The following is a 22,351-nucleotide window of genomic DNA, read 5'->3' as shown; positions in this document are numbered from 1 at the left end:
CTCCTGACCTTAACCCAATTGAAAACTTGTGGAAGGAGCTCAAGATTAAAGTCCACATGAGACACCCAAAGAACCTAGATAACTTGGAGAAGATCTGCATGGAGGAGTGGGCCAAGATAACTCCAGAGACCTGTGCCGGCCTGATCAGGTCTTATAAAAGACGATTATTAGCTGTAATTGCAAACAAGGGTTATTCCACAAAATATTAAACCTAGGGGTTGAATAATAATTGAGCCACACTTTTATGTTGAAAATGTATTAAAATTTAACTGAGCAACATAACTTGTTGGTTTGTAAGATTTATGCATCTGTTAATAAATCCTGCTCTTGTTTAAAGTTTGCAGGCTCTAACTTATTTGCATCTTATCAAACCTGCTAAATCTGCAGGGGGTTGAATACTACTTGTAGGCACTGTATATATATATATCTATCTAATTTTTTTTTTTATAAAGATTGTGGTATGAAAAATATAAAATTACCATATTTTCTTACAAACAAGCAAACATTAAACAGGTTGTCTACTACTCTGGCCATTTCAGAGCAGACTCACTCCATAGCTGCCTTATAACAACTGTGTGAATATACAGTATAAAATCAATTACATGCAGTTTAACAGTCTCCAAAATTCAGCAATTGATACTGTTCTCTTTATTTGTACTGATTATAGTCAAATTACAAATAGGTTCAAAGAAGATATCAACAATGTATCAGAAACTGGGCTGAGCATGCTTAGTGCTGACTATACATATTAAAGGGGTGTTTCACTACTCAGCATAGGGCCACACATTGATGTAAACCTCATAAAGAAGTCTTTTTTCAAATACCTTGATTAGTCAATTGTGCCTCTGAGCAGTTGCGGTTCACTCACCCCTATCACGTGACCCCCCTGGGCTCTGTGACCTTTGGGATCCAGTGCGGTAACATCAACTGCCAGTTAACCCGACATCACCACACTCAGCCCTAGTCTCCCAAGTGATTGGGCTGTGGGTGGAGTTTCACCGCTTGTCACAGCGCTGAGTAGTGGACCACCTCGGTATTATTGTGTATGTATCCACCTTCACAAAAGATGCTCTGACATGCTAAAGTATGTATCCACCCTGTTCTATCATTGATTATATATCTATTGGCATGAAATAAAGTGTATACCTATTTCAATTCATATGTTTTCACATTCTATTTATTTTTTACATCTGTCAGGAAAAACACAGGAGGAAAAACGACTCCTTGAAGCATCGACTGTTTGTGCCAATGATACATTTTTTGTCCAAAAATACAGAATTGCTAGCGCTGCTTTTATCGAAATTTTGGGGTGCGACTTCCTATCCGTTGCCAAAGTAGCAAAGAAAGAGTGCAATTCATTTGCTTCAGAAGCGCCTCGTATATCGCCACCGACCAATGCATTCTTTGCTGCTCTCCATTTCTTGCACTTGTTGCAACGAAATCCTTCGTAATCCTTTTGGCGCATGGATTTAGTTTTTTGGCTGATGTTTCCAGTGCAGTCAGGCGTTCCGAGCAGGCATTGTGGTTGTTGTTGTTGTTGTTGCTGCTGCCGTTGAAGCTGTTGCTGGGACAGAAGCAAACCATTTTGTTGCGCAAATTCTGAAGCCTGCTCCTCTATCGAAATCAGAGCGCAAAATTCGAAAATATTCGGATCTTGTAGAGCCATATTTGGATCAATCTGACTGCTCTTAGGTTTTCGAATTTGACAATGAAGGACACTTTAAACGATTGAACCGAGTGGATACATACTGGAGCATGTCAGAGTGAGTGGATACATACTGGAGCATGTCAGAGTGAGTGGATACATACTGGAGCATGTCAGAGTGAGTGGATACATACTGGAGCATGTCAGAGTGAGTGGATACATACTGGAGCATGTCAGAGTGAGTGGATACATACTGGAGCATGTCAGAGTGAGTGGATACATACTGGAGCATGTCAGAGTGAGTGGATACATACTGGAGCATGTCAGAGTGAGTGGATACATACTGGAGCATGTCATAGTGAGTGGATACATACTGAAGCATGCCAGAGTGAGTGGATACATACTGGAGCATGTTAGAGTATCTTTTGTGGAGGTGGATACAGGACACTTTAAGTGATTGAACCGAGTGGATACATACTGGAGCATGTCAGAGTATCTTTTGTGGAGGTGGATACAGGACACAATAATACCGACCACCTCTTTACATTAAATAGAAGTTGCTCAGACTAATGTGTTTGGGAGGAAACATCAGATTTGCTATATGTAGAAAATGGTTTGACATGTTGGATTTCATCCTTTATGTCAGGAGAGGGGTCTGGCTGAAATTTATCCCTCAATCTACACTGAAAAAGCATTCAAGCTCACCAAGCTAAGTGTGCATGTTTATGGTGGAGTAGGGTGTAATAACTATTTAGCTATCAGCTCACTGCTACGTTATTACTATTATAACCCTCTGCAACACACAATTAGAATGGGGGTTCCACTTACAAAGTTCAAATATTACTGTAAATAATAAAATTACCTTACTTGCATATCTGTCACCAGATTTTCTGCTACCTCTTGTGAGAACAGTATGATGTAGACAAAGAGACCTTGAATGTCATGCTGTATCACTTGGGTTACTGGGTGCAACAGTCACACAATCAGAGTTTTTAGCATGTAGCAGATCTAAGAGAGCTAACCCCACCCACATCACAGGTTTCTGTGTACATTGTATATTGACAGTGAGCTACTAATCAGTGCTGAGAATGTGGTAGCAAAAGGTCTCACATGGGCAACTAGCCTAAGCAGTGATAGTGCTGATAAAACACTCATTGCATGGAAACAACAACACACAGCCTAATAAGTTACACATTGCTGAAATCAGTGTCTCAGCCCCACCTCGTTCTGTCTTCAAATTACATAGCAAAAATCTGCTGACAGATGCCGTTTAATGCAAGTCCAGTGCCATCTCTCTTCTGCTCCTTGACGGTCTTTGATCACATTATGTGCAGTGGTCACTTCTAGAGTTGAGCGAGTACCTAACTATTCGTACTATACTCATAATGAGTACTGTCTAATACTTGCGTATTCATTCCGAATAGTGTGTGCAATGCAAGTCAATGGGGAAAACTTGAAATATAAGGAGCAACCCGAATTCCGCACTATGTGCTACTCGCACGAATAGTATGGCATTCAGGTTACTTGTTACTTCGTGAATTTTTCCCCAGTGACTTGCATTGCACATGCTAGTCGGAATGAATACACGAGTATTAGACAGTATTCGTTATGAGTATCGTACGAATAGTTAGGTACTTGCTCAACTCTAGTCACTACACGTTCACTGCATGTGATTGCTGCAGCCGTTATGGCTGTTGATGTGACGTTACCACTGCAGACATGTCAAAAAGAACAATGGGGAGCATTACTGGAGTAGCAATAAGTAAGACTAGTTTTGTTATACGCAATATACAAACCTTAGAACTTTGAAAGTGTAACACTCCTTTAAGTCTGCACATACATTACTTATATGAGTTATCTGGTCTAAAATGACAAGTCTGTAGTCACTCTGTGTCGCTCTGTGACTGCAGACTTGTGAATCCTCACATCGTTCGCACTGTGCACTGTGAGGAGTCACTGGTGTTAGAGCCGGGAATGGCGGTCAAGTGGCCGTGAGGATGCGATAGAAATACTCACGCACTTCACTGTGAGCTGTGAAGGGTCACAAGTCTGCAGTCACATACAGTGACTGTAGACTAATCATTATAGACCAGACAACCCCTTTAGTTAGCCGTTACTCTACTGTTGAAACTGTTCCTACAAGTACACAGTGTGATAAATGACAGACAGATCACAAAAATAATAACAAGGGAATCATGCACTAAATAACATGCATGGAACTGTGAGAATGCAGTTAGGTCACAGGTACCTCAGTAGTAACTCTGTAAGACAGTAATTTACAGGTGTACTGGTGAAAGAGAAGGAAAAGAAGACAATTAGTACACTGGACACTGACAGACGAGGGTACAGTAAAGAAGCACATGGTATTTCAGATGAAAGACAATTAGTACACACAGTGTATAACAAGCTTCTGGATGACTGTAGCTAACTGTATAGGAATAACCCAGGAATTCCAAGTAAGGAGTTAACAAAAAGCAAAATTCCTAAAATGTCATTTTAGGAATTTTGCTCCGGGTTAAAGAGTTGGTGCTGTGACCGCAGCCCGGGAGTGGGAGTACTGCCTCTTATCTGCCGGCATCCACAGGTATTCTTTTTATTATCTGGCTGCACATGTGCAATGATGACATCACGTCAAGATGCCTAATCAAAAGAAAAGCTGCTGATCCCAGGATGCTCCCGCTCCCTTGCAAGTGGCCACAGACCATTTGTCGCTGACAGAATGGGATGTGTAAATCAGTTTTCACCATCTGTACTAGTGATTGCTATATTATAATGACATGAAGGGTCACCTTTCTAAAGGCCACGTCTCACTAAGCGACATCGCTAGTGACATCGGTTTTTGTGACGCAACAGCGATCTTGCTAGCGATGTTGCTGTGTGTGACATCCAGCAACGACCTGGCCCCTACTGTAAGGTCGCCGGTCATTGCTGAATGTCCTGGACCATTTTCTTCAAAGGCGATGTCTTGCTGGGCAGGACACATCGCTGTGTTTGACACTGTGTGACAGGGTCACAGTGACTGCTGAGATCGTTATACAGGTCGCTACTGCAACCTGTATCGTTACTGTGTCGTTGGTAAGGTCTGACTGTGTGACATCTCACCAGCGACCTCCCAGCGACTTACCAGCGATCCTTACCAGGTTGCATCGTTTTTGGGATCGCTGGTAAGTCGCTAAATGTGACGGGGGCTTTAGTCTACTAAGGCCCCCATATACATTAAAGTTTGCCATTTTGGTGGGACCAGAGGACTATCTGTGTATCGGGGGTTTACGACTCTATCTTGATGCCTGATGTAGGAAGAGAGAAGGATTGGGCACTTTGATTTCATATGCCTGATCATATTGTTCTTCCTGCAGATAAGCTGCCAGAACTCAGGCTAAAAGAAATGTAGCGGAGTCAGAAGAGATAGCTGTTGGTTGACAGCTATGTGTGGCTGAGTTCACATGTCATGTAATTATCCGTTAGCAAAATGATCTCTGATCCGTTTTTTAACATGTCTAGTCTATGGAGAACGGATCCGTTAAAGGATTACTATTTAGATTCCATTTGAAAAGGATCATGTAAGAAAAAAACGGATCTGTTACAAATGCAAGTAAAAAAGATCACTAAATAGCAATCTGTTAAAGGATCCATCCTCCATAGCTTGCCATATTAAAAAGAGGGATCTGGCAGACATTAGTTATTTAAAGGGAAGGTGTTGTAAAAAAAAAACCCAATTTTTCAATAACTGAAAAAATATAAAGTATTAATGTTTTGTATATGGTAAATATTTTAAATTGAGCAAAATACAAAAAAAAATATTTTAAAATATATGATATTTTCCACTCTTAAACACTAGGGGGAACAGCTGCTGAAAATCTACTGTACAACTAGCTCACATTACAAATGCAGTAAAAGTGGGTGGAATCTGCTCTTATGTGATGTGTGTGATGTCACACCTCCCCTTCTGGGTGTTTCCAAATGTATAAGGGAGGATGAAATTTAGGATCATAGTGCGGAGCCATTTTGTTGGTGACCGCAAAGTGATCCTAATATGTCTAAAATCTAACCAAGGACAGCTGGCATAGTGCTCCACTGTATACTGTGCACCACTGTGTACTATGCCCCATGTACTCTGCCTCCATATTACTGTGCCCAAATATTTTTGTGTCCTCATATTCATGTGCTCTGAGCGCTGAGACACCAGGTTGACAAGAGAAGCTGCCGGCCAGGATCGAAGGTCTGAGGTGACATGTGGCAAGGAGGGGTGAACTGCAGCATGAGTCCAGCACTACACTACAGATGTCCAGCGGGGATCGGAAATCTGAGATGACATACAGCGAGGAGGGGCGAACTGCAGCCTGAGTCCAACATTGCACTACACATGTCACACCGGGATCGGAGGTCCGAGATGATATGTGGCGAGGAGGGGCGATCTGCAGCCTGAGTCCGGAACTGCATTACAGTGGGGGGGGGCTTGGTGGGGGAGTGGTGATCAACTTCCACGGTACACCAGGATCAGTTAGGAGGGAGCGGGGGAGGGGGGTGGTGATCGGAGAGCGACTTCCCCAGCACACCAGGATCCCGTTAGGAGGGAACAGGAAGGGGTGGTGGCTGTGATTGCAGCGCGACTTCCACAACACACTAGGATCAGTTCGGGTGGGTTCGCTCCAGGCACGAGCCTGGTGTCTCGTCAACTCCTCCTATCACAGCTGTACAGAATGGGTGACAGGGGGAAAGTGGAGTGCACAGTATATGCTGTGGGCTTCACAGAGATGGTGGCGGTCTCCTCCCAGAGCTGTGATCTGGACAACCCAGGGGGCATGTCCAGGTCACAGCAGGGAGTACACACTGTAAAAGATAGGGTCGGAGTGCGACTATCAGACCTAATGCACAGGGAGCTGCTGTATTTGAGTAACTGTCGTTACACACAGCAAATCCAAGATGGCAGCCCCCAGTGCTTCAGTAAAAATAGAATTAAACAAAAACTAAATAAACAATGAATTTAATGAATTTAATTTTGTATTAAAAATAATTGATTCCATAATCACTGTTATTAATAAAAAAAAATAAAAAACGCAACACCTTCCCTTTAACAACGGACAGAAAAGTTGTGTTTGCAGAACTTTTTATACAACGAATCCCTGCAGGATGATTACAGGACAGGTGAACTTAGCTTAAGATGTATGAGCACGGTTAAAGTCAGATTCTTAACACATGGTGTGATACAAGTCCTTATACTTCATCAGATCATATTTCAAAAAAGTTTACAAAAATTAGTAGGTCATTTCATCAGGCGCACAAAGCATAAAACACTTGGAGAACGTATGGTGTCTTCTGACTCGATGTTATATAAGGAAGATTCGTGCTCAAGGTAAATACATGGGCACTGATGTTGTGTGATGCCACACAGGGTAATGACTGTGTACCACCATACGGTGCTTTTGTGAACAGGCTGATGACAAAGCACCTTTTGTAAAAAGTGTACAGTAAAATAAAAGTGTTAGTGCAAAAAATGGGAATAAATATATTAAACATGACAGCTATAAGATCAATATCTATTTTCTCTGTATTACATTATGTATTGCTAGGATCTATTGGTACAGAAACATGATAATGGTGATGGTGGGTAATGGAAGCACAACTGTCCTTAGGGTAGAAAGAAGTTGGTGAGAAATGGAAGGATGAGAGTCCAGAAGTGTTAAAGCAGATCGCTTTAATTGGCTGAATGCAATGTTAGCATGGACAATATGTTCTCCCCATGTTCATGACAGATGGGCCAACATAACACCTGCTATATAACTGTATGTAGAAGCAGGTCAGTGAAGATGGGCCAAGAAACGTAAAACAGTTATAACAATGGACACACGAATAAAGATGTTACATTAGAAGAATGGCGACTGAGACCCGAGCTCACAGCACTGATGTCACAGGGCTTTTACTAACCACTTTACAGCAGGCAAGCAAGCAAGCTTTATTATCATTTTTATAACTGGAAAAAGAGGGTGATTTGAACTTTTATATGTTTTTATTTTATTCTCAAGTCCTTCTAATGGACTTAACGTGCAACTTTTTGATCCTCTTATTATATATTGAAATACCACAGTATTGCAGTATCTAATATAAATTGTTGTCTCCTTTGAAGCTCAGCCTATGGCTGAGCTTCAGAGGAGTACAAAGATGGCAGCAACGGCTGACATGACAACCCAACGATCCCCCACAATGGTAGTGCAGGGATTGGTGGCGAACACACCTGCAATCATGCTATATAAGTTCCACTATAAGTGATTGTCAGAAGCTTTTAAACAGTTAAGCAGTAGCAATCGCCATTAGTGTTGGTTCGCTGCTGGTAGTGACAGGGGTGAAGCAGTGGTTTGATTAATCGACCATTAGGCATTGTTGAAGTATACAGATGAAGGCTTATGCTGGGTGACTATCTTGAGTGTTAAGCAGACTGTGCAGTGTAAACTATTTTTGCTCAGTCTGCACTGTATGACCTATCAGTTTCTATTGAATACATGTTGTGGTGATGAAGATAATGGTTGGTGTACGTCTCATTCTCCCACAATTTGCTGAAAGCTTCAACATGTGCTGATCTAGTTCCCACATAGTCAGTCCACCCCTGCACAAAACTTGTACATGAATGGCTATAGGTATCACAGCATTATACGATCTATTTGTTTTGCAGGATGACATAGGATTATGCAAATATTAGTATATGTTATAGAGATCTGCAGAAAAGATGCACAAAAGCATGAAGATAAGGAAAACTTACACTAGAATCATCCATTCGGTCACGTCTCTTACTTTTATGGCTCTCATAATCATCCAGGAGTGTTTGCATGAGATTCTTGGGACGTTGAGATCCAGTAGGATCTTCTAGTTGAGGATCACTTTGTACTGGGAAAATTTCTGCTTTTGGTGAAGATGGAGATTTTACTTTCTCTATTTTACCTGGAAAGATAAAAGTACAACATTCTCATCAGGAGTGTTACATGAGCTGAGATGCAATACCGCATACAACCTGTGTGGCACTGTTTCTGCAAAGAAAGCAGCCATGATTTTCTGATTCTGTACAATTCCATTAATCTGGATCACAAATAAAAATACATAAAATCTGGAATATTTGACTTTGTAGCATTCTTTTTTTTTAATGGCTTTTTGGCCAATTCAGAGATTGATCACCCTAATTTACTGATAAAAGTTACTTTATAATCTTGGAAAATGTTTGTAATGACATATAGTAATTGACCACTAGATGTCCCCCTACTCACAAAGAAAGAAATACTACTTACTAGATAGTAGATAATATCACTGGGGATGCTTGTATCCTCTAAACATGGCAGCAGAACCTTTCCTTGTCCTGAGGCTACAACTTCTGATTATACTCCCAAGGGATTGTCCCCTTTCAGAAAACCTTTCCTAATATGTACTCTCGTGGGAAAAAGTTTTGAGACTGACACAAATTATGGTTTTCACAGTTTTCTGCTCAGTGTTGTTACATCCTTTAGGGCAAAGTCACACTTGCGTATCGCTTCTGATGTGAAAGCATCAGATGCGACATGCTAATGAAGCTCAGGCTCTGCTGCAAGTGTGAGTCGAGTGTCATGCGACTGTGATCTGATCTTGAGATCGGATCACAGTTGCGGTGGAAAGGGAGGGGTTAATCCCCATCTCCTCCATTGTCAGCCTGTGTATTTATCACGCTGCACTTGGATGTCATCCAAGTGCAGTCTGATATTTGTCTTATACCCATAGACTTGTATGGGTGCGAGGGACATGGCTCTTGTAGACAATCACAGCATGCTGCAATTTTTTTCCTCAGTTTATTTAGGACTGAGGACAAACTGGCAGATGTGAGCTGCAGCATTGTCTTAAATGGGCCGAGTTCAATGCCAGATTTCTCTCAATGTATAAAGGCCGCTTTACACGCTGCGATATCGTTACCGATATTGCTAGCGTGCGTACCCGCCCTCATCGGTTGTGCGACATGGGCAAATCGCTGCCCGTGGCACACAACATTGCTCAGACCCGTAACACTACTTACCTGCCTAGCGACGTCGCTGTGACCGGCGAACTGCCTCCTTTCTAAGGGGGCGGTTCGTTTGGCGTCACAGCGACGTCACTAAGTGGGCGCCCAATAGAAGCGGAGGGGCGGAGATGAGCGGGACGTAACATCCCGCCCACCTCCTTTCTTCCGCATTGCCGGCGGCCGCGGGTAAGGTGAGTTCCTCGTTCCTGCAGTGTCACACATAGCGATGTGTGCTGCTGCAGGAACGACGAACTACATCGTACAAGCAGCAGCAACGATAATTGAGAATAGGGGGGCATATCACCGATTAGCGTTTTTGCGACGATGCAAAATCACTCATAGGTGTCACACGCAAAGACATCGCTAAAGCAGCTAGATGTGCGTCACAAATTCCGTGACCCCAACGAGATCGTTTGAGCGATGTCGTAGCGTGTAAAGCGGCCTTTAGTTAGAGTTGGCCCTTAAAGTTCAAGACTTTTGTAATGCTGGCATGCTGGATATCAGCTTCTGAACCAAATCCTGACTGGTAACAACCAATACTTTTCTAATCAGTGTTTGGAGTTTATCACCATCTCTGTATTTTCATTTGTTCTCTTGCTTTTTGAGGATTGACCACAGGTTCTCTATGGGGATATCTTGGGAGTTTCCTGGCCATGGACCCTGTTCTTTTAAGGATAATCATTCTTCCATATGTCCCAGATAGTCTGAAGGAGGCTTCAGCAGAGAAAATGACTTTACCCAGATCCTTTGCAGTCCAATCCCTGTACTTCCTGCAGAATTATCAGTATATAGAAAGTATAAGAATTGGACAGTAGAAGACTGAAAGAATGATTGTCCAAAGAAAAGATGAGCGCTACCATGGGACCTGTGTCATGCAAACAGTAAAGCAGTCTGAGACTATTGATGTGTGTGGTTGCTTTTCATCCCTGGAGATGGCTCACTGACAATTTTGCCTAAGAATTCTGGAATGAAGAATAGGATCTAAGCATTGGCCAAGAACAGCTTCTCAAAATGATCCAGGAGCAATTTGGTGATGAACAATGTTTTTTTCATAATGATTGAGCATGTCATAAGGCAAAAGTGAAGAGCAAATATTTGGCACTCAAATAGTTGGAGAAACTGGTCATTTTCTTGAGTAAGCTTGACCAGATACAGCAGAGACATTTTGGACATAGACTTTAGGCGCTTTTATCACACAGCGGTGGACACCGTGAGTTACACCAGCGCTACTTTCACTCACAAGCTGAGCAGACCATCTACCCTGCACACTGATAAAGGTCTATGTTAGACTGAACCATCTCTGCTGTATCTTGTCAAGCGTACTCAATAAAATAGAAGTTTTTTCAACTATTTGAGTGCCAAGTATTTGCTCTACGCTACATACGGGACTGGATCCTACTTGAGCACCTACCGCACAGAAGTGTGTCGCCCAGGGTTATGGGGTACTCGGTCCCGGGCAGTAAATACAATTGGGGATGTCACTGTGGTGGCCGTTGATCGGTCCGTGCCCTGGGTGCTTTTTTATAAGGGAGTAGACATGGATGTGTTTAACCTAGATAGAGGCATTTAAGTTAGGTACCCGGATTATAGAGATTACTTTGCCGTTGGTTTCTGGGCTTACATGCGTTGGCCAATACATAAACTAAAAATCTCATTTTTCATATAGCAGTAACATTGTTGGCTTTTTAGTGTGCCGCTGTATGCATCTTATATTCACTATGTTTTTTCAGCTAGCACCTGTTCACACTTTTAAACAAAGTTGAGAGTCAATATTGGATCTCATAATATAATCATAGGGCAAAGGCCTCATAAAGCATAATTATAAACCAACAGACATAGGAAGTCTTTTCAGTTTTCCAAATAAATACCCCTTATTTATCTAGAGTTAGCTCAATGAAATATGACAAAAAAAATGCATTTAAAACATTTTTATTAGTACAAAAAGTCATTTAAAGCCAATAAGGGGGACATAATTATTACAAAATAATGTGATAAAACCAAGTTCACACAGACACAAGAGAGTGAAAGAAACCCCCCCCGCCGGTACGTGTTTGGTACGTTTTTGCACATACCGGCGGCACGGAGACACGTACACCAATGCTCAGCTCAGCCCAGAACAGCACCCTGGACAGCAGGAAGGACCACGTGAGTATGCAAATTACCGGTTCTCCGTGTGTTATCGTGGATAGCACACAGAGAACACATGTGGCCCGCATGTCTCTCGCGTGTCTCACGGCACGTGCGTGATTTTCACGTGAGTGTGGCAGAGGCCTTAAGCATACTTTCTTAGGACCATGTAATTGCCACATACAGGAAAAAGATAAGTTCCCAGTTAAAATAACTAGGGACCTCTCTGTTACCGCGTTTAGTAAAATACTGCACAGCACAACCAGAGAGTCACCACATAGTGGGGCACAAAATACACATAGTGGCATACAGGTATACCAAGCATATACTATGCAGACTTCTTACCAGAATAAGATGTGTAGACAGGTGGGGGGACAAGTCCCAACACGTGTTTCGCGTGTTGCTTCGTCGTGGGACCGTAGACACTGAGGGGGAAGTGAGGGTATACGTCTTTTTGTACTAATAAAAATGTTTTATATGCATTTTTTTGTCATATTTCATTGAGCTAATTCTAGATAAATAAGGGGTATTTATTTGGCAAACTGAAAAGACTTCTATGTCTGTTGGTTTACACCTGTTCACACTTGTTGGATGTGCGGGTCAGTTTTTTTGAAATATCTGCTTTCTAATGTCAGACAAACATCTAAGGAATAGTTTTGTGATGTATTATGCCAATGCTTAGTTATAATTTGACAATTATGAAATATAGGCTATATGAAATAAATCCCAACAGAGAGAACTAACATTTCCCTTGAAATGTTCGAATTTCACATTTAGAGAAAGATCATGATAAGGGTTCTCTAAAGGCCGCTTTACACGCTGCGATATCGTGACCGATATCGCTAGCGTGCGTACCCGCCCCCATCGGTTGTGCGACACGGGCAAATCGCTGCACAACATCGTGCGGACAAGTCACACTACTTACCTGCCTACCGACGTCGCTGTGACCTTTCTAAGGGGGGCGGTTCATTCAGCGTCACAGCGACGTCACTGAACCGCCGCCCAATAAAAGCGGAGGGGCGGAGATGAGCGGGACGTAACATCCCGCCCACCTCTTTCCTTCCTCATTGCCGGCGGCCGCAGGTAAGGTGAGGTTCCTGGTTCCTGCGGTGTCACACATAGCGATGTGTGCTGCCGCAGGAGCGACGAACTACTTCGTACACCGATCAGCAGCGATATTCGAGAATGGACCCCCATGTCACCGATGAGCGATTTTGAACGTTTTTGCGACGATTCAAAATCGCTCATAGGTGTCACACGCAAAGACATCGCTAAAGCGACCGGATGTGCGTCACAAATTCCGTGACCCCAATGAGATCGCTTGGGCGATGTCGCAGCGTGTAAAGCCCGCTTTAGTTCTCTAATGGATGCTGGATAGGCACACTAAGGCTGGACTCACATGAGCGTATTAAAACACGGTCCCATTCTCGTTTGCGAGAGTCGGACAATTTTTTCTCACTTGTCATCAGTGTGCTGTCAGTATGCTGTCAGTATGCAATCCGTTTTTTTGCACAGCAGCTGTTACTCACTTACAGTCATGTACAGGAGAATTTACAGGGTTCTGTGCTACATGATAGAATTGTATTTAGAAAAACGGATGTCACTAGGATGGTCCGTGTGCCGTCCGTGTGACATCCGATTTTTCCTCGCATCCATTGACTTGTATTGGCGAGTCTTGGACGTATTCTGGATCAAATCGCAGCATGCTGCCGCTTTTCTCGCATCCAGAATCTGGATGCAAGAAAAGCTGACCAACAGCTCTCCCTCATTGACTAGTATTGGTCCGAGTGCAATGCGAGAATTTCTCGCATTGCTCTCGTCTGTTTTTGTCGCTCGTGTGAGCATACCCTTATAGTACATATCCTCTGGGATATGAAATATTACCCTTCATAAATAGCAAGATATTCCAAACACTGCTTGTAAAGTGATTAATGATTTGTAGTGAAGCCAGTTATTATTTACTGCGGCCAAGGTATTCCTTGCAATAATGAAGCTGCCAGTATTAACAAACAATAATCCTAGATTAACCGCACGCAAAGAGAACATACTTGGCACTGGGAGACTCGCTTCGCATTTTGTTGATGGCTGTTTTTCCCCTTCACATTAGTTCAATGTGAGCTTATCCACTAGAGCTTTGCAGAAAAGCCTCTATTGAGAGGAGATTTCGCTGACAATACTTATGTACATAACATGCATTTGTTTTGTGCACTTTTTCCCAGTGAGCTAATTGGTTTGTAATTTCCAACAGATGGCATGGACCCAGCCAGAAGATCACATAAAACACAGGCGCTTCAACCCTTGTATGGGAAACATCAGCATATATACTGAATAACAAAATTCTCAAGTCTATTGGATTATGTATTTCAGAGGTATTCTAGCCCTGAAGCATTCCTTTAAGGGGAGAATACGGTGCCATATGGAGGCACAATACAGAGGCACACAAAGCACTGTTAGCTCTGTAATGTGGAACTATTGCAACTTTTCAGGCTCTGTAGGTATGCAATTGTGTGAAGTTATTAAACTTTCTTAGAAATTGCTTATAAGTAGGCAATATGTATTTCTACCTCAATGCCCTTCTAATATAAACCATTTTTGCTAAGTATTGGCCCATATTTGGTGCTGATCTGTTTGATTTGCTGTCAGAATTTGTAGCACTTTTTTCTCTTTATTAAAGGGAACCTGTCCCGTCCAAGGTCCAATATGCACCCAGGAAAACGAGCAGTTCTGGGTGCATATTGCTAATCCCTGTCTAACTGTCCCCTAGCATATACAAGCATACATAAAGAGATGTTTAGAAAAAGTATTCCTAAAGATTCTTTATGATATGCTAATGAGCGCAGAGACTATTCGCAAGGGTGTTATTTCCCACGACTAGTCGTCCCTCTTAGTGTAGCACCCCTGAGAGCCTCAGGGCACTACAGGGAACTGCATCCTCTTGGGGATGCAGCACCTACCCCCTGGGACCTGGAGTACCAATGCCGATTCCATCAAAACATGACCAAAATCCTAGTTCTCCTCTCCACACTGGGCATAGAGGGTTAACCATGTAAGGGGATGGTCTCCATGGGAATAAGTCCCTGGGTATAGCCAGCCTGGTGGGAGGGGTCAGCAGTCAGTCAGAGAGCAGTCACAGAGTCTGAAGCACACAGGAGAAGTGTGCGGACCTGCTCGTGGTTCTGGGTGCATATTGGACCTGACAGGTTCCCTTTAAAGGCAAAATGATAGTGATCTCCACTTACAGCATGAAATAGAGGGTAGCAAGGCTTCAATTGCTACAGAAATATTTGTCTTAAAGGGAATCTTCCAGCAGGTTTAGCTATTAATATTGTGACGCCCTGGACACCCCAGGGGTCCCAGGTCATTACACTCACCACATACACCCCCACCCCAGTAAGGTACCAACAGTCAACCAAAAGACCTGATTGCCTCCCTCAGAGTCGGACAGGCACACCAGGTGGGCGGAGTCAGGCGGAAAGACACGCCCTCCGAGGAGTCTGCTGGCCTGAGGCAGGAAAACACAAGTAGATAGTTCGAGATAGCTCAAGAGGAAGTTAGGAGAGAGGAGCACAGTTCTGCTTGGGGCCTGGGTTGGAGCCTAGGACCCCAGATCAGTCAGGCAGGCAGACGGTAGTGGCCGCCTGCAGGAGACCGGGAATATGACCTGCAGAACCGTAAGGGACCGGGACAGGGTAGTGGCCTGCCGGAACCGAATCGGGGAGCTAACTGGATACCAGAGCACCAGGCAGGGTACTCAGACCCCAAACTAGGCTATAAGCCACCACAGTAGTCAAATTAACTGATTGCGGTCTGGACCTCGGGGGTTCATTCCCACCTAAGTCCCGATTGAAGGCAACAGCCCGAACCCGTCCGGATAGGAGCCACCGCCAGAGGCCAGAGATCCAAGGGGCCAGCGTCTGCAGGCAAACGGGATCCTCCGACACATATACGCCGGGGAGCGGGTTACCAGTGCCCAGGCACAGTAGCCAAGATCACATACAGGTGCAGGAGAAAGGCGGACATTACCAACTGATCTGGAGAAACTGCAGCCAGCTGCGGGCCCCGTTCGTCATCCCGTTTGGTTTACCAGTGACTCTGTGTGGTTTAATCGTGAGTACACCAGTACCCTCGGGCATCACACCGCGCTGTACCGCAACCCTGCGCCCTACAACCTCACTACCGGTCCCCGCGACACACTGCCCCTACCCACGGAGGGGTTAACACCAAGCTGTGCCACAACACCGGTCCCGGACGAGCCCCCGTACCTTCACCGCAGCGGTGGTGTCCATCATCACCACAACCTGTGGGTGGCGTCACGAACTGTACAACACCACCACCCCACAACCCCTGCGTGCACCGCCACTTCACCCCCTTCCAGAGCGACGTGACCCCCGGGTCCGGAGGTGCTCGAGCCACCGACACACACACGAGCCCGGACCCGAGCGGCTCGGCGGTCGCAGCCGAGGCCGCGGGGCGGTACAATATGAGTGCAGCATAATGTTGGAGCTAAAAGCCTGATTACAGGGATATGTCACTTATAAAGCTGTGCACAGTGGTTTCAATACAACCAAAGTTTTATCAGCACAAGGTTATCACTAGAGAACAACATCTCATATTCAGGACAGTCAGGCTATTTTGTGCAACCCCGCCCTGACCACTGTTGGCAGCTCTCTCGACCATCATTCTGCCAGTGTCACCAAACACATTGTCGATATTGATGGGTTCAGCTGACATTAGTCTAATGTTTATGCAGGCCATTACAATCACAATAAATATTTCTATCTACATTTTTTTTTACTGATCTTTGTTTCCCAGTCATAATAGAATGCATGTAACCTGCCCATGTACATGTAATAGAAGGCAAACTGCGTGACACAAGTCAACCTTCCTCCAAACTATGGGTGCAATTAGATTGGCAGACCACAGCCCTTTAAACAACCATAGATTGGCTAAATGTAAGCAAATTGGTAGTCGTTTTATGGTCTGATTAGACAAACCAACTTCACTTCTATGTTCACAGGACAATGAATAATATAAGGGTTCAATGTGCACAGAACATCCTGTTATCAGAAGCAGTATCATGTTTACACAGGCAGAGGAGCTATTAAAAACAATGGGTTTTCCTTAAAAAAATCATCTTTGCTTAAAAATCATCTTACTTAATGAATGAGCATTTTGCTTGTTATTTGGGTGATTGCTGACATGTTTAGACTGTCCGATAATCAGGAAATAAGTATTCCTAGAACACCTGTTCCCAATTATTATCTGTCTAGATAGGCTTTAACTTCACCTGGAAACACCCTTACTGTGCCACTTTCTATTGAGCCTTCATTAACTTAGCAAAACTGAAAAAAATGGGCCAGCACACCTGTTGGTATGAGTGCAATGTAAAGGTGCACATTCAGACTGTGGCTCTTAACAACGGTAAAATGAAAGGAATGAGTAAAAACACTGCAGTAAGGAAATTAAAATAGCAGAACTACATGTAAATAACATGAAGGTACTTAGTTGGCCCTATTTTTATCCAAAGTGCGTAAAAGTCATCTTAGGTTAGATATGTTAGGTCATGGGTTAAACTCAATGCACTAAAGACTACCTTCAACCGTCAACACTATGAAACTATAAAGGTGCACCCAATCAGGATTGTCCAAATTTTTTTTTATTTTTGCTTTAGTTCCTTGTAGTTTGTACATATAAGGGTGCCGCCTCCCGCTCCCCCCATTTTGTCTATTTAGCTTTCCACACGGAGGTGTGAAACAGTTACGTATAAGTCCTGCTCTGCCCAGCTCATCTAGTTTGAGGCCTCCTGGCACATGGAGGTGAGATACTAGAGTTAGGGACCATACTGATTGGGTACACCTTGTCATGGTGGGGTGGCTTTTACGCTCTGTTGGTCAAAATAGTGTCAGCTAAATACCCTATGTTATTGACATGTACTACTTATATTTATTTACTTACAGCAGGGTATTTGCTCATTGTTTATATTTTAGGTTTTCTCCATTAAAGGGAACCTATCACCAGATTTGGCAACTATAAGCTGCGGCCACCACCAGTGCATGCTGTATATAACAGCCCAGGCTGCTGTGTAGAACGTAAAAAAACACTTTATAATGCTCACCTAATGGTCGGTACAGTGCAGACTGGTTGGATGGGTGTCTCCATTTTCCAGGTCCTGTGCCTCCTCTTTTGGCCACCTTTGTCCTCTTTCTTCTGAAGCCTGGGTCCATGACGCATCCTACTTCATTCCCACTAGCCGCCATTTAGGTCCCTGCGCAGGCGCAATTTGATCTGCCCTGAGCAGGACAGATCAAAGCATTGTAGTGCGCCTGTGCGGGACCTCAATGCCGGCTTCCGTGGATGACGTAGGACGCGTCATGCACCCAGGCTTCAGAAGAAGGAGGACAAAGATGGCCAAAAGAGTAGGCACAGGACCCGGAGAATGGAGATACCCATCCGACCAGTCTGCACCGCAGTGATGTTTATGTTTTACACAGTGGCCTGGGCTGTTATATACAGTATTCTGGAATGCTGTATAGAAGAGCCCACTGGTGGTGGCCACAGCTTATAGTCGCCAAATCTGGTGACAGGTTCCCTTTAACTTATGTATAAAAGTGGGAACCAAGAGGTCTATGTGCTGTTTATTCTAGTAAACATTGACCTATTGAAGCTGCAGTTAATTTTAGGAAGGGGTCTGGTTTTCTCCCTTATGGAAAAAGCTACATGCTAACAATGAGAGGAAACATTACCTGAAATTCTGATTTTGCAATTTGGGCCCTGGAGGTTATCCTCGATAAATCAAATTAGGCGTCTTATTAACAAAGAATATTAAATCCAGGAATTTCTATTTATGTATTTCTGTAGTAGAATAATTCAAAGTCATTACAGTGACATCTCTCTCTTTGGTATTTGTGCCAGCCACAAGTGGCTTATAATCCTGGAGTATGGAATCCACCTTAACAATATTGGAAAGGTATCACAGGAGGGCCATTTCAAATACTGCAAGGTCTGTGTTATTTTGTAAACAGCACTAACAACATAAAGTATTGCAGGGACCATACATACTTTGTCCTGTCTGTACCTGAAAATATTACCACTGAAACCCTAAAGTTAGAGTTTCAGGAGGGAAACCATTTGGCATAATTGACACCTAGGAACAACCAGCATCTGTAGTGTCTATTTCTCAAAAAGGACTCAAACCTTTTCTGTAAATCAGATGTACTGGTTATTTATGTAGCTTGATCACAACTGGATGCAGACATTACTTCATTTCAACAGATTATCACTAAATCTAAGTTAAAGGATGTGGAATGTAAAGCTGAAGGCAGAGGTTTTAGGGAAGTTTTTCATGCATGCTTACCTGGTGCTGTTTTGTAGTATGCAGTTCTTGTTGACACTGCAGGTGCGTTTCTGCTTGATGGACTTGGTGGACCTTGCAAACTTTGTCTCTGTCTCTGCTTTTTCAATTCCTGTTCTCTTTCTTGTGCAGCCCTTATCTCCTCTTCAATCATTGATAGTGTTCTCTGCTTCTTTGATCTCAGTTTAAAAGGTCCAACTGTTATCTCAGATTCTTGTGTTGCCAAAATGGAAGCAGTACTTCTTAGTTCAGCAGCTTGGGAGTACTTGCTGAAGTAGCTTTCATGCTTATTTTCTTCAACTGGATCTTCATCCATTACAGATGGAATAGATAAAGGTTCAAGAGCTCTACCTTGATGGGTTTCACGTTGCTCTGGAATCTTTGGTGTCACTGTAACTCCTCTAGTCTCTTGCACAGGTGAAGAAACCTGAGGTGGCTCGAAAATGGTGTCATTCTTCCGCTCAGGACTTAGAGGTCTTGTAGTATCACTTACTATGACTTTTTGTTCTTCTGGCTTTTCTTTGGTTTCATCACTTCTCTTTGTGAAATTTTCTTGTATTTCATAGTCTGTCAATCCAGCTTTTTCGGCAAGAGCTTGCTGTATTACATTATTTACAAATATACCAGCCTGATATTCTAACTGATCATCGGAAAGAACTGAGTCATTCAGCGTTGAGCATAGAGAAGAAAATCCTTGATCGCTAAATGATTTGGATACCCCTTCCACTGAATAATCAGAAGGGGTGTCCTTAAGGGGTGTTTGGGGCTGTGAATATTCTCCCAGTGAATGGTCATGAAGGGTATTAATAGTTTCATTTGATGCACCACTGTCACTGATATTGTCCATACTAAAATCATTTGAAAGTGTTTCCATGACTGTAGTATCCTGAGATTTAACAGACAAGTCATCTAAACCGGAGTCCAGCTCCTCTGGCAGAGAAGACACAGTAACTGATTTTACAAAATGGTCAGAAATATCAATATCATCATCTTTTGTCAATGTAAATGTCCCTGTGTCACTTTCAAAATCGGGATCTTCTGTTGATATTTTCCTAGATTGCTCTGCTGAGGACTGGTTCTCGGAAATACAGTCCACCTTTTCCACAAATGAGATCTCATGAGGTCTAACCATTTCAACACATGAACTTGATGGGCTAGTCACTATGACCGATGATTGAGGCTTATTAGGTTGGTTCACCTTATAAAATGGCTTTACTGTGAAAAGATTAGATGCAACTGATCTTTTTGCTGGTCCTTTGATGTTGGTCTGGTTTGTATTTTCCATGCTCAAAAACTGTTTCCTTGCAGCTGAGAAGTCTATTTGCTCAGTAACAATATCTTCCTTATTAACAGAAGTTGGTTCTGTAGGTACAAATGTTGGTGGCGTGCTTTTATAAGCTGGTGGAGATGTCCCTTGCTGCTGTTTTTGTTTCCTCTCTTTATATCTCAGATGTGATTCCAGATGCTCACAATCTATTTGTTCCTCTATAGTTTTTTCTTGAGGTGGGTTCCACCACTTGGTTGCAATACCAGGGTTCTTTTTCACAGCCTGACTTCTGATCAGTTCAAGTCTTTCCTTTTCTAGTTCAATAACTTCCTCTGAAGGTCTCACTTTTCTAACCCTGAAATGTTCCTTCTCGTTCAGATCTTCAAATAATTTTGATGGCTTTTTTTCCTCATGAAAGGCTCGAAGCTCAAACTTTGCTTCTTTTTTAATAACCTTTGGTAGACTATCGCCATCCCTGGATGACCTTCGTGAACTGTTTGAAGAATTTGGGCTTGCCGGGTATGTAAATACATCAGTATGATCATCTTTCAACTCTCCTTTAGAATAACCATTGATTTTAATTGGTTCCATGCCCTCCATAGTTTCACTTAATTCCACAACTGGCAGGGGCTTGTGGTCCACTACTATTATATCCATTTCAGGAGTAGCAAAATCATTTGTAACACTGACATGGGGACCTGAGCCATCAACAATTATAGTAGTTGGAAAAGCTGTAGATTCAGCAGGAGAAAGGGATCCATTAAAAGGGTTATCTGATCCAGTATCACAGCAATTAGCTTCCAGAACTTCATCTAGATATCGTATTTCTTTTGCAACATCACTGTCTAATGACTCATGTCTATCCTTAAGTCCATTCTGGCTCGTTAGCATAGGAAGTAGTACATTTTGATTGTCTATTGCAACATCTGATGTAACAAACACAACTCCTTTAGGCTCTGAGGCCTGGACCTCCAACTCCATATTTTCACTGCTGGTTAGGATGATATCTATAGGTGTGGGATAATTGGCACTGTTTTGATCAGTATCCTTCTTCAGCTTAATTTCATCCTCTGGTATTGATGGTCTCTAAAAATAGAAAACAAAAAAAGAAATATAATGAACTATTGGTATAATAAACTGTATCACGAAATACAAGATCACTGAGACAAAATCACTGAGACAAAATCACTGAGACAAAATTCATTGTGAATGCAGCAGACAACTTTAATTTTTTTGTTATACTAAGCCATTTTATGTCCATCAACCATTAGAATGTTACCTCATTAACTAATCTAAAAAGCCCGCTGCAATATGAAATATTTCTGCTCTAAAATAATTCTACAAATTCATTTGTGCTCTTCACGCGCCCAATGAACACTAAGGCCACGTGCACATGTTGAGTATTTGATTATTTTTCTCCCTCAATATTTGTAAGCCAAAACCAGAAGTGGATCAGAGGAAAAGTATAATAGAAACACGGGCCCCATTTCTGTACTTATTACCGACTACTAGTTTTGGCTTACAGATACTGATGTAAAAACTCACCAAATACAGTGCATGTGGCCTAATGCGCCAGTGTTCTATGCTCTCACTCTCATCTCCAAGGAGTCTTGCATTCTGCATTCGTTTCTTAACTCATTGTCTAATTAAAACATTAAAACTACTTTAAACATTAATAGCTTTTATATTAAACTAATAATGTAATCTCTGCCACATTACTTTATCATAGATGCAACCATCGTCTATGGCCCACATATAACCTACCTCATCTGTGCTGTTCTTAAAGAAAAGTATTAGCTACTGCATCTCAGAGCAGCACAATGTAGGTATGGAGACACTGAATCCAGTTTCACTTATTGGGTTGGTTGCTGTAGTTTTGGGAAAACACTATTGTGTTTAGTAGAAGATGATCACTAAGTCAACTAACAAACCTGTTGCCATGTAAACCTT

The 22,351-nt window shown here is 42.7% G+C and overlaps 1 protein-coding gene across 2 annotated transcripts in view; it reads right to left on the bottom strand.

Moving 5' to 3' along the window:
* Positions 1-22,351, bottom strand: part of LOC142243715 (PALM2-AKAP2 fusion protein-like) — a 207,085-nt gene that overhangs the window by 17,869 nt on the left and 166,865 nt on the right. For both annotated transcript variants that reach the window (XM_075315895.1, XM_075315901.1), the window contains exons 2-4: positions 19,138-21,487; positions 8,400-8,578; positions 3,894-3,932 (exon numbers count right to left, since the gene is read on the bottom strand). In XM_075315895.1, coding sequence (XP_075172010.1) covers positions 3,894-3,932; positions 8,400-8,578; positions 19,138-21,382 — 2,463 coding nt within the window. In that variant the 5' untranslated portion in view covers positions 21,383-21,487. The remainder of the gene's footprint in view (positions 1-3,893; positions 3,933-8,399; positions 8,579-19,137; positions 21,488-22,351) is intronic.

The sequence above is a fragment of the Anomaloglossus baeobatrachus genome, chromosome 1, assembly GCF_048569485.1.
Source record: "Anomaloglossus baeobatrachus isolate aAnoBae1 chromosome 1, aAnoBae1.hap1, whole genome shotgun sequence".
In the NCBI taxonomy this organism is placed as follows: Eukaryota; Metazoa; Chordata; class Amphibia; order Anura; family Aromobatidae; genus Anomaloglossus; species Anomaloglossus baeobatrachus.
The sequence above is the reverse complement of the archived record's forward strand: the minus strand, read 5'-3'. Positions and strand labels throughout refer to the sequence as shown.